Raw genomic sequence first — 13,781 nt, 5'->3', positions numbered from 1 at the left:
TGAAACAGATGGGTTTATACTCCTCCTCTGAACCTGGCTATTGTAGAGCTACTGTTACTGAGCCTGAAACCCAACGGCCTTTAATTCGTGGAGGCTGTTATATGGCAGTTTTAACCTATATGTTCATTCTCTCCCTCAAAGAGTGGGTCCGTCATGCCTTGGCTCGGACAATGTCCGCACACTGAACCGTCAGGACCTTGGCACCAGTCACCAGGCACAAGAGCGCACTGCTGCTCTGCAGCAAGGGACAATTTCAATCAAATTCACTTTGAATACCGCTCCCTGACTCTGGATATCTGAACTTTTGATTTGGCTTTTAAAGAGGCATTTGCTCACAACACCAACAGCCTCCTTTTTGATTTCAAAGATGTGAAAGATCAGACATGGAAGGGCTGCCTTGTTAACTGAAAGCAACACTGCAGTTGTAACTGTTCAGAAAAGAAACGAACAGCTAGGAAGAACTGTTTGCGTTAATGATCCTGTACCCACTGCCCCAGGCACGGAGCCCCCGCAGGGTCTGTAGTCCCCGTGGAAGCCCAGGGGCTGGTTGCCTGCACGGACACAGGATGGCCACGCTCGCAGCTTGCACTCTGGGCCACCAAGCCCCTGCCCGCCAGGGCCACATCAGATCACGCATGGCTCATGTAGATGGAGTACATGGGGGTTTCACCTTGTCTGAGGGACTGTAGTATTTTTCACAAGCAACGTTTAGTAACAGAAATACGTTAATGGTCTTCCTGGAGATCCCACCTTTAGGCAGAGTGTCGAGGTAACTTTACAGGGGCTCTCAGCAATGCTCTGCTCTGCAGTGATGCTGGCTGGTGAGAGACCAGCTCTTTTCAACTTTCTGCCTGGCAAACGAGTACCAGCATGGCTCCTACCTGCAGCATGTTTTCTGCACCAGACTATTGAGCTGTGCTCCGCAGGTGCTCCATCTCTGCATATAGCAAACTGCTGGCACGTACCTTTTATGGAAAAAAATAATGTTTATGGAAAGAAGTTCACCCTCCATTAATATGTGAAAAACGCGTCTTCTTGCAGGGATTCCATTCCATACAGTATCTGGATTTAAGAGAAATGCGTGGAATTCCTGTAGATAACTGTTACATTCAGTACTGCAAGTTATCACACAGTTTTTTCGAACTCCATACTAATCTAATCTTGGTAAATAACGCCTAGGGTTTTCTCTTAATGAATGCCAGAACTTTAATTAGACTGCCTAGAGGCTGTGTGTGGTTGCAACATACTGCGATAGTTTGATTTAAGTGTATGACACAGGTCAAACTGCCAATCTAAACAACAAGCTCCCTCCAAAATCTGCAAGATACCACAGACCCAAAAACGATGAAGAAACCTCGGAATTCCTTCCACACCTGGTTTCACACCAAGCCTTGGCTATCCGTGGTGCAACCCTGGAGTGCAATCATTGTCTTTTTGAGCAAGTTGTTAGCCAGTGCTGTAACTGCAGGATCACCTTGGCTGCGAGCAGCTCTCCGCTGACGGTCACACCCCCCGCACCGCTGCCATCAGTGCTCCACAGCCAAAACCTCCCACCCAGCTACTGGGGAGCTGCTGGTTTGCTAACGACTCTTGGTGCTCACCAACGGGTTTCTATTTACAGTCCAGGCTCTGAAGCTTGCATGGAGAGCACCAATCCACCAGGCTAATATTTATATATCCACTTAAGGAAAATATCAGAAAAGCACAGTTCAAGTTTAACAATTTGATGGATTTCTTGAGTGTCAAGAAAGCATTCCAAGCTTCAACGTTTCAGGCCCAGCAACAAAACAGTTACAACCGCCTCTCAAATGTGTACTGGTTACTATTAAAATGCTAGAAGAAAATGCCTTGAACAATACTACAGAAGCAGGAGGCATTTTTCATCCAGCTTATTATTATTTTTTAATTCTTTAATTACGTGTAAAAGGTTCAAACAACTTTGGTAGAGGTTTTGGTAGTCAGATATGGATGGCTTGATGACAGCTACAGCAAAGGGAATGAAAAACAGCGTTCAGCTGAGTAATGTGCCAGTTGCTCAAACTTATGATATATATAAGGAATATATATCTGCTGGTTGCAGATGGTGTCTGAGGTACATCTGATTAGCTACAGACATGACGGTATGGAGTAGCTGGAACACAGCCTCCTCTCTTGCAGCGTGAACACGCGTTCAAAAAGAGCTGTGTCCCTTAGTACAGCCGGGATCGAGAGATTTTCAGTGCAGCATCAGCAGCGTTGCAGGCTGGGACATCTCCCTCACTCTAAAAGCAAGACAAAGGTGAAAGAACGTGGACAGACTTTCACTTGTCCAGTGAGAAATTACTTCCTCACTCCTGATTAGCTAAATTGTTTGGATGATCCACAACCTGTTCTACCTGCTCAGGGGACTGTCTAATTTTTGAAATGTCTCAGTTTGAGTGCTTAAGATCTCGTATTTTATGCAACCATTTATTTCTGGCAGTCTATGTACAAATGCAGTTCTCTCTTCAGCTCCATTACGGTACAAAAAGGATAATTTTACATAATGTATGGAGGCTACAGCATATCCCTGAACTTCTGTAGCTGGTATTAAACACCATTTTAGGAAAAAAAAATAATAAGCAAATTCTAAATTAAATGAACTCATATGCAACCCAGTGAAGAGACTGAAGGATGGAACAGATCAAGTTATCAGGGTATTGCCAATACATTACCTTAATTAGGAAACTATTTTATTCAGAACATTAATATTGAAAGCACCAAACAAATGCGAGAATAGCTCCGAATCTGACAAGTATTTAAATTTATAGCACTTTATCCTACCACATAACAGCTATGACTAAGACATAATTTCCCTACTCAACTCCAGGACTCTGAGTCTCCACGCCTCTGTGATACACTATTATTGTAGAGATTAATGGCCCTGATCCCAAGATATGCCCAAGTCCTACCGAAATTAATGTGCTGTGCATAAAAAGCAGGGGATGCCTCTCCTCTCCTCTTTTTTTTGGGGTGGGTGGTGGGGGTGGTCTTTAGCATAAAGAGAAAGGGAACCTACATTTCACTGAAAGAAAGAACACACACCGACTAAAAGCTTATTTAAATGGAGAAGATTGTTAGTGACGTTCGTCCCATTCCAAAGCAGCAGCCCAAAACACTGAAGACCTGTGGGCACCGTCGCGGCACTAATATTTCACATGCTTCGCAATCCAGCCTCCCCTGAACACCTCCTCATTTCCTCTGCTCCCATTGTCCCCTTGCCAATGCCATCAGGCTGAAATAATTTATTTCTGATGATAGAAATATTTCTTTCCCCGTAAGCTTTTGTTCACCACCAACAGGATGCCGGGTCCTTACACAGCGACGGTGTGGGCAGTGGGTTTCAGCACACCCCCAAGGCAGACGTGCTGGAGCAGGCAAAGAAAAGTGCCTGCGCTCGTTTCAGCACTCCTTCACACTTCATTTTCTTTGGGAGTAGCTAGCAATTCCAGTATTGAAACTCTTACCGCTTACAGATTTTCCAAGCATGACATCAGTGCTCATAGGCTTCTGAGAGTTAACTATGATGACAATGTATGCAGATAACATGGAGAAAATATTTTTCTGCAGTTGAGTGTTTACCAACAGCACTCAAGAAAGAAACAATAAAAGATCCCCTTGTAGTAACACTTTACTGTTTGCATTCCTGTGATCTTGGGCTCCATTCTTGCTAAGTGTGTGCCCTTTGAATGCCCTATCAAAAAAGTCAAACGATAGCACTTCCATTGTGTTCCTGAAACATTTTATTACTTGTATTTCAAATCTAAATACTATTCTATTTTTTTAACGCATACTAAAATGTTCATAGTAATTCTTTGAAAGATTAGAACCTTGCTTCATTATTTTAGCAATTTTTTCTGTCTATTTTAAATAGTCTCAAAGCTCGGAACGGAAGTATATGCACCTGAATTTCACAAGGGAATGTTTTCTAAGCTGAATTCCCAATTCAAATACCAGCTGATCTCAGTGGTACCCAAACTACATCTTAAGCTAAAAGAAAACACCAAAAAACAACCAACACGCGCTTCTCTAGTTTTCCTATCAATGTCTATCAAAGTGACCTGTAACTTAGACCACGTTCTCAAGTGAATTAGTTTCTGCGTTCAGAAGACGGGCCATTCAGACACCCCACCTCCAAAGTGAGTAGTCTGAACCGCGCATACAACTTCATTTATTATATACTAACAAAAACTTCCACTGATTTAGAATTTACTTAACTTCAGCATGGAATGTGTTATTTGATGGGATTAACCCCAATTTCCTCTCGTGAATTTTGCAGGGACTTGCGGGGAGCAGAGCCGAGCGGGGGCACCAGCCCCACCAACAGCAGGGTGCGGGCAGGGAGGAATGGACCGTGCAGTCGGGGGCTTCTATAACCCTAAGACACGGGGAACGCGATGTCAAGCAAGGGAAAGTTAAAAAAAAAAAAAAGTCTACAGTTAAAACCACACCATGCCAAGCATCTTTCTCTCCTTGAAACAAAGACTGTGTCTACCTTGAGGGAAACTGGAATAACAGCCCCAAGGGCAGAAGTCAGTCTAATGGAGAGACAACTCATGGAGGAGCCCTACTACCTGTCAATTTATCTTAAATATAATCCCAACTATGAAATTCATGGTGTGAGAAGATACTCTGGAACTTTTTATTGCTCAAATCAGTTGCTCATGTGCTCATCACAGAGGTGTATTATGATGCAGCTTCGGTCGGTAGGAACAGGACCACACCACTCACCTTACACAGCTGCCTTTGGGAAAACTGAGCGGATCTGACTGACAGAACAGGCAAATCCCATCTTTGAACAGCCAAAATCCTCTGAATGAAACCTCCACCAGCCGTTTCTCCGCTCACCAATACAAGTGTTTACAATTTATCTCTGATAAGAATTATTTTGGAGGTCGTTGTTGTTTCCTTTGTCAAGACAGAAGAGTGTCAAACTGGGTATCATGTGAGAGTTGAAAACTAACTCGAGTTCTCCTGCTCCCATTATTTCCTTTCCCCATAAACTTCTGAGGCCTTCCTCCAGCGTAACAGCTTTTCTATCCTTTCTGAAAAGGACCTGGTTTTCATATGCATTTTTATCACTGACTGTCACATTTAGCATGGGAAGATTTGCAAAACGAGAGCAAACTCTTCTCTGCCTCTGAAGAAACACTGGCTGAGGAAGAATCCAGCTGGTTTATCACAGGGAACTGAGGGGAGAGGGGCAAACTGACACAAGCCAAAATCTCTGCAAAGGACCCCTCAAGGAAACTAATTCAGAGTAAAGATGACAACACTTGTAATGCTTCCTTTGATCCCTGCTGGCAGGAAATTCCAATTGTTATTGCTATCCAGCCCCATGTAAGCACCTATTATAAAGTATGATGATATTCTGCAAACTGCCACGAGCTGTGGAATTTCATTAAAAGGAAAGATGCATTTATGTAAGCTGCATTCCACCTGTAGTCTGTGTTTACATCCTTTAGCATCCTGCATCTGTTTGGCAATGAGCTGGCACGTATTGGGGTAACTCTCTGGATTATTAGTAATGTCTTTTCATAAAGAGAAGTCGCTAGTCCTACCTCTACTATCTCTGCAGGTGTAGGCTCATATACCCTGTTAACTACCACTGTGGGAAGATGCTCCAAGTCTATTTTCCTTCTCACTGTCACGGCATTCATGAAGCTGTTACACTGAGACAGGACAAACTCCTCATGAAACCTGTTACTCCTACTTCTTAAAAAGAGTGCCAGAAGCTCATTTTCCTTTTGCAAGATGAAGGTGATATCTCTGCAACATTTTCCCACATGCTCCTCTGAGCAAGATGATGCAGTGGAAGCTCCTTCCCTTCTTGAGGGACCCATCTTGCCCAGAAAATTCACGATATTTTTATTCATTGACAGTACTCACTCATTCAAACACCAGCATGGCCACCAATGCTTGGGGACCTACTTACATCCCACCACCTCTCAGCTTTGTTTACACAAGCCTTTTGCCCAGTAAACCTTACAAAGAATCCTGCAGGAAGAGATTCAGAACTAAATACCGCGATGAGAAATATTCTGAGATGCTCCAGTTGGCTTGTCTGCAACAGGGCACTCAAAACAGCCAACCTGAGCAAAGCTGCCCGCCCGTTAGGGGCAACAGGACCTTTCCGGATAAGTGCCCTTGTGCTGACAGTGATAAGCTGAAGCTGATCCTCTGCTCGACCTGAGGGAGGGCACGTACGTTAGCCATGGTGAGGAACGCCAAGGACAGACTCGCAGCACACCACAAAGTCTGCTGTGAAGGTGGGCGACCTTCTACCAGTTCCCCCAAGCAGCAAGTTGCTTCGAGCTGCATCACATCTACCACAAGAGAAAGGTAATCTAAAGGTAATCTACCATGGAGCAAGTGATGTGGTAATTTAAGTGTCCTTTTACCCCACGAAGGTCCCATTAGATGGGACCATCCAGCCAGCTTTGCTCAGCCATGGGTACGACGACGTTACTGCAGTTCTGTGGGCAGTGCAGAACTGGAACAACCACAGGAAAACTGTTTTCCTGCTGCTCTATTAAACATGAAAATAGGGTTGAAACACATCAAATTTCCAAACCCTCCTCTTACTTCTGACTCTCCCCCCACTATTAACTGTAGCCAAGCCACATTAGATATCAGCTCTATGAATAGTTTTACTGAGAACTCAATGAGAGATATTATTTTATATATTTTAATAATGAACAGACGCACTCTGAACATAGCTAGGATTTTTGATGCTATATATCACAAAAATCAAGTAGAACAAAGAGACAGAAGCATCCAGCTTTTGATCGTTTTAGGTATAAAAGTGGAATCAGCACCATACCTTTGCTAAATGTAATCTCCCCTTTGAATATCAAATATCAGGAGAGCTCTGCCCTGATAAACTGATCATCATAGCCTGATATTTCAGACTGTTTGGCAAGGGCTTACCAATAAAACATGCTGCTGTAAAAATGAGCTTAGTCCAGACAGGAAAAAATTCTTAGGAGCTGAGCATCTCCACTAGTGGAGCTTATCAATAAATGCGTTTTTTCCACCCAGAACACCGATAGACAGGAAACAGCTACACAACAGCCGACCCCCCAGCTCAGCACTGTCAAGTCACTCTACTTTTGACTTCATGGGTAATTGTTTCACAGAGTCAAGATTTTTGTTTGCATTACAAGCTTCTATAGGGACTCTCCCTCCCCAAGGCAGAGGCAGACACACAAAAAAGAAGGGTATAGCCCTAACAATTCAACCAATAGGCTCTGGAAACCCACAGAACTTAGCAAAGACCATTACTGACCTTTTTTGCTCTGAGACAAACAGTTCTTGAATCCCAAGTATCACGATTCTGCATAGGAATGTCTTCAGGTGACAGTTAAGGGACGTAGTCTTAAAGGGTTAATTGCTTTAATATCATATATTAGTCCGTATCAGTTCATAGTAAATTTAGATTGCTAAAAAAGTTATTTTACACTACAGTCATCTTTACCAAACAATTTCTATCCGTAGATAGAGACTCCCGCCTATGACCCTATACCCACAAAAATACAAGGCCAGCACCATAAAGAATAAATGCTCCATCAACCCTGGGTAAGGAACAGAGCTGAAGAAGAACCCAGTTGAGCCCAGTGGCGACGGGAGAGAAGCACGGCCGCGAGGAAGGTGAGCAGGCACCGCTGGAGGAAGCTCTGCCTCTACCAGGCAAGGAGAAGCGCAGACGGTGCTATTGGCACCAGCACCTTTGGCCACTGTAGCCTTTGGAGGGGCTAGCAGGACTTCCCTAGGGACCAAAAGAAACTTCTTGTAGCTCGAGTAAAAGAACTCCAAGGCTATTGTGGCATAATCCACTGAAGGTCCACTCCCATAAATAAACTCAACCCACATTAGTGACAACGCAGAGACAGTTCAGGGGCTAATAAACTCACATAGTACCTATGAGCAAAATAGTACAGCGTGAACTTTTTAACATTCAACATGCTGGTTAAATGAACCGAGTATCATCGCAGTTCACAAAAAATACTTTTGGCCTTTTCTTTCTTTAAAATGAAGCCGACCTTTTCTAGTCAAAGCCTCAGCTGTATATGAAAGCTCTACTTGGCTGACCTGTCTCTTCTGGGAGAGCAGAACCTTTAAAAGAAAGGATATGCATTTTAACTTAGGAAAACTTCCTCAAGTACAGTTCAATTTATCTCTATTATTTTACTTTCATAAACCCAGTTAAAACATCTGGACAAAGTCAAGCTGAGTAAAAGCTGGATACCATTTTGTACTATTACTCCAAGAGCGAGGGAGTTCCCCAGTTAAACGTAACACAGCAGCAACAAGCACTTTTGAGGTCTTGGGTGACAGTCACTGCGGGCCCTCCAAGGATTTCCAAACAGTACAAGACAGAGAGTGGTCTGAACGAAAAAACTTGGAAAACACTTTGCATACTTAGGGAAGAGGGGGAAAAAAAAGAAGGAAAAAAGGGGGGAGGAAACAAAGTGAACAAGCTGAGTTTGGCCTGGGGAAGACATTTGTTGCACCAGTCCAAAAGCCATTAAGTATTTTACCTTTAAGTAACTCATATTTTTAACAGTTACAGGCATTTAAGTTGGCAAACTATTGCAGAATCCAAGCAGCAACCCACAAATACCAAATACTGGTTTGGTATATGCAAAATAAGAAGTAACACTTGAAGATAAGTCTGCGTAAAACTTTCTGAAATCCCTGACACAAACAGGTTATCAAATGCAAACATTTCATGAGTTAGCACACGGTTAAGTGCTTATACAGCTCTCCCCAGAACAGTGTTTCAAAATTGGACAGCCATTATGTAAATAAGAGAAAGGCATTAACCCCATTCACAGAAGGAAGACAGAGACTGGGAGAGCTTAAAGGATTTGATCAAAGCCATGCAGTGCAAATAGCCATGTTGAAAGGGAAACCAGCTCTTCGGGGCCAAACGAAGCCATATTTTTCCTTCCCGCATGAAGTCCTACGTTTCCTTTGCTCAAGTTCTACATGCACTGGTGGCAGCACTTTTCAGCTCGTAGCTCTCAAATCAGCACAGTCACATTCTATTTGAAGCCTCCACCACTAAATATACTTAGACACTGGAATTTTGACCTTGCAGCTGCGAAACACAGGCACAATGTTTAATAATGTCCCATTTCACCCAAGAAGTGAACCCATCCTGGGAGCCAGTGCCCCAGGTCCCACATAGATGTTTGCCAACTTTGAAGTCTCAAGTCAGCAACCATGAAAGAATCAAGATTTTTGCACAGAGAATATTAACAAAGTACTGATTTATTTTATGAAGTCTGGCAGTCATCACTTTCTGTCTTTCCTGTGGTTTCCCTCCAGTAGATGACAGAGTGCTTCATAACACCAGTGCTGCCCCTTACCCTGCCCTGCAAAGACTCAAAATACAAAGGGATTTCCCAACGCCCTTCTAAAGAGCAGTGAGGAGACAGGGAGAGAAAGGTCTCATCCCAGACCCAAACCTACATGAACACCATCTGCTTTGGCTGTTCCTTCATACTACTACACTTTTTATTTTGGTAAATACAGACCAAGCTCTCATTTTCTCCTTCAGTTCATCACGCTGTAAAAGTTGAGCATCTTTTACAATTAAAACAAAGAAGTTAAGCAGCTGTCAAGGCTAGAAAATTGTTTAAAGTAGGCTTACCACAGCCAGAGCTAATTCAGCGCAAGACACAACTGTGTCAGGCAACACAAAAATGGAGAGAGAGCTAGAAAAACAGACTGGAAACAGCTCTCCCATAGTAAAAAATCAGTGTAACCATTTTTCCAAACCCCCTGACTGCCTTGATAAACAAGAATTAAAATGGAGTTATCCAAAGGAGTTCATGTAAAGCTGTTTTGGCTGCCCCATATAAACAGAGCTTAGATACGACGTTCATTACTAACTAGATCAAGTCTCTTTTGAGGGGAAGATTGAACTATGGAGTGCCCGTAGAGATTCTACTGCTTGCAGGCACAGCTCTTGTCATGGAACAAGGTAAACCGTGAAAAGCTGCAAGTTTCACCTCTTCACAGCCCCTAAAATGGCCACATCAGTTTCTTTAAGATGAGGAGATATTAAAAAAAAAAATCACAAATAAATAAGAAAGATACCAACTTATTGCAAAGCCATAGCTTTTCCCAAGAGAGTCTGCAGGATGCGAATTCTGACCTATTTTAAATGCTGATAACAGCATTTTAACATTTTGATGAACGCATTTTAAAACCTTTACAAACACACAAATGCCGGGGGGGGCGGGGCGGGGGGGGGAGAAGAGCTTAATGTAAAGTGAAAATTCAGCTTAGTGTTTATGCGTTCAATTAATAGCATAATTCCTACATCCAGGGCCAAGTACGCTCATGGGGAATGGTTGGGCGCAAGAGCAGGGCTGTGCCGGCAGCTCTGTAGAGGTGTTCTACCTGTAGTGCGCTACCCTGCCTCGCTTTTATTCACGGGTTCATTTTTTCCAAACGTTTTTTCAAACTCTAGGCATTAGATTGATACAGCGACAAAACTGCAAGACTACACAGATTAACTATTTTCTCCTCGAAAGCAGCTTCTTGAAATGAAATAGAACACTCATAATTATCGAAGAGCAGAACCTGTTCGCAGCACCTCCTTTGTTCTCAGCGCTGTGCCGGCAGCGAGCGGGGCCAGCTCTGCCCCTCCTGCAGGTGTCTCGCCGGGACAACTCCCATTCCCGGCTGATGAAGCCATTCCAGCCGGGACCAAGCACATGTTTCAGTGACCGCCACAGGCACCTACCGGCACGGCTGCCCCTTACGTGCCCCCTTTTCACACACCCCTTCGTTCAGTCCCGAGAGAAACCCAGTAAGGGACCCGCAGCCTCCCCAAGCCCACACGGCCAGCGCGGTGCCAGAGGAGCCAAACCGGTCCCTGCGAGACCATCCTGCCGTGGGACACCACAGCCTGCCTCGGAGCACCAGAACCCTCCCTAGAACACCAGAACCCGCCGCGAGCAGAGCCCTTTGTGTCTCTGCGAGGCGAGAACAAAAGCGGGGGCGGCCGCGGGGCCGGTGCCGCCGGGACCCACCTTGGAGAGCTGCCGGCGGAGGCTGAAGCGCTGGACCATGGTCCGCCTCGGCCCCGGGCCGGGCGCGGGGCGGCGGGCGGTCAGCGGCGGCGGCGCATCCCGGGGGACCGGGCCCGGCACGCTGCTGCTCCTCCGGGCGCCCCGGGAGGGGAGGGGACGGGACGGGGCGGGGCGGGGCGGGGCGGGGCGGGGCGGGGCAGGGCACGGCACGGCACCGGCACCCGCCCGCCCCCGGAGCGGCAGCCGGGAAGGCCCGTCCCCGCCCCCGCCGCACCGGGGGCGGCCCCGGGGCTCGGGGAAGGGGCTGGGCCGCCGGGCGGGCACGGCTGCACCGCGCCCGCCGCTCCCCCGGGCAGGCCAGCCGGCACGGCACGGCACGGCACCGGGGAGGACGCCGGGGGCGGCCGGTGCCCCCGTGAAGGGCTCCCCCCACCCCCCTGCCGGGCCGGGCCGGGGTGGGGTGGGAGGGGGGCGGCGCGGCCACCGCCTGCCCGGCGCGGCAGAACCGAGCCGCAGCCCCGGGAAGGTGTCGGCGGCGGGGCCGAGTCCGCCGCAGCCCCGGGCAGCTCCCGACTTGCCCTCGCCTCTTACAGCCCGGGGGGGGTTTCACTCTTCCCTGCTACAATCACTAGAAAATACCTGAATAAACTACTTCTCTCTTCCCACGACGATACGCAGTAACGATCGATGGTGAAACAGTCAGGTACGCTTTCATTGCTTAACATGTCCCAATAAGAGCAGCTTTTGAATCCTTAAATTGTTCTTTCCGCCCTTACAGCGTTTGCGAGCGATGACACAGTACGACCCCCATGCAGACCAGGGCATTACAGAGCACCTCAGTTTGCTCCAAAACCTGCAGCCAGGCTCTAAGGGGTTGCGGGAAAGCAAGGACACGGGCATTTCCCATTTGTGCTGCTCAGACAGGTCCAGAGCTCAATGAAGGGGCTCAGGCACCCGCCAGGATGCTCATAAAAGGAGGAGGAAACCAAACACCCCAAACACAATGAGGAGCTCAAAATCTCTGGAAGCAAGTCATTTCTCATGCGCCCCCGTCTCAACATTTTCATTTTGGACCTCTTAGGATTTTATTTCCAAGCCCTTTTGTAACTGCCTCCTGCCTGCGATTTTGCTCTCATTTATCTCTGTTCCTCCAATTTAAGACCACTGCCCGCTCCTGGCTGGATGCTAAGACATCCTTTGTGACCCACCCCCCCACAGCCCTCACCTCACCCCGGGCCTTTCTGGGATGCTCTTGTGGCAGGAGCTTCCCCCCCCCCCCCCGAGCACCCACCAAAGCAGTAAGGCAATACTTAAAGTGAGAACATCAAGTACAATTGAACAACAACAAAAAGATACTTTGAAGAGATATAAAATTCTATAGAACAAAAACCAACAGGAATGCTTTCCTACTCCATTTTATATAGAACAAAAAAATAAATTTAAGAAGTTTAAATACATATCCTGCATTCTCCATTCCTCCTCTTACACAAAATTAAAAAATGGCATACAAGCCCTTGCACGTGCATCATAGCTGGATTTAGGTGCAATCCAGAGCGTCAGACACCCAAAAATTGATGGAGATTTTCTACAATTCTATTTGAAAGAAGCGGGAAGGCTGGTTTCAAAGCATCATCCTGAATTCAGCAAGCATAAAACTTTGCAAATGCCAAGAATTCCAGTAAAATGTCACTTTTAGCTCCAGAATTCTCAAATGCCTCTAATAGCCCCATTTTACAGATGGAAAAATGAGCAGATTCAGGGGAAGGCCTGAATTCAGGTCCATGGCCTGTGCTGGAGGGATCCATCTCACAAGGAATGGAGACAGAGCTCGTTGTTGGAATGACCACAGTCATTGCGGACACTGCAAACGGACGGGCTAGGCTTTCACGGACATGAACGGACTGTCACTTAAATCCGACAGGCAACCCGACCATGCAGCGAGCGATAGAAAAGAGCAATAGAAAGGAGATCATGAGACTACCTGAGATGGTTACACACGCACTGACGGAGTTCAATAGCACATGATTTAAGCAAAGACATACTGAGTTTCCAGGCCTGGTGTCTGTGTTGAAGCAGTACACAAGAAAAGGGTTTGGCATTGAGAGCACCCGGTCCTACCCTACTGTACCCTTCCTTAAAATTGCCCTCCCAGAACACATTTTTCAGCCTCCTGCGTGAAGAAGGGTATATCCCGCTGTAACGGTCACAACCAAGGCTCAAGAGCAAGGGTAGTCTTCCTCCCAGTCGCCATGCGAGAAGACACAAAACTTTTGTAAAAATGATCACGCAGAAGGCTCCAGTTGGCAGACAGGCTTCATAAACACTAGGCACAACTCTACAGCCCTTCTCTTTGTCTTAGATTTTTGTTAGTACTAATAGAGTTCAGTCACTGACTTGCAGGTGTACTTGTTCTGCAAGAGGATGATCTTCATGGCCCTCGGTCCCTATTTACCGTTACAGACAGGGTTCAACATCAAGTTTGACTTTCACAGCTAAGGTGATTCCCCTCCAGTGAATACCCCGTCTGCTGCGCTCTCCCTGGCATGGAAGACAACGAGGCATAAAAAAATCAGGCTGGAGTTGTTAAATGGTGAACGGGGGCACAGTCCTGGACACTGTAGGAAAAAATGACATTTCTAAGCAGCAGTTCACCCTTCTAACAGCCAGTTCCTTACAGCCTTTTGGTTTTGTATTGCTTGACAATCCTTAATGACA

At 46.2% G+C, this 13,781-nt stretch overlaps 1 protein-coding gene across 6 annotated transcripts in view; it reads right to left on the bottom strand.

Moving 5' to 3' along the window:
* Nucleotides 1-13,781, bottom strand: part of TMCC1 (transmembrane and coiled-coil domain family 1) — a 101,667-nt gene that overhangs the window by 45,823 nt on the left and 42,063 nt on the right. The window contains exon 1 of one of the 6 annotated variants that reach the window (XM_063347637.1): nt 11,067-11,194. The exons of the other annotated variants lie outside the window; for them this stretch is intronic. Within the exon in view, the coding sequence (XP_063203707.1) occupies nt 11,067-11,105 (39 nt within the window). The 5' untranslated portion in view covers nt 11,106-11,194. Of the gene's footprint in view, nt 1-11,066; nt 11,195-13,781 lie in introns of those variants that run through there. 6 annotated transcript variants of the gene reach the window in all.

Source organism: Chroicocephalus ridibundus, chromosome 10 (genome assembly GCF_963924245.1).
Source record: "Chroicocephalus ridibundus chromosome 10, bChrRid1.1, whole genome shotgun sequence".
Classification (NCBI taxonomy): Eukaryota; Metazoa; Chordata; class Aves; order Charadriiformes; family Laridae; genus Chroicocephalus; species Chroicocephalus ridibundus.
Note: the sequence above shows the minus strand (reverse complement) of the source record. Positions and strands in the feature narration are given on the sequence as shown.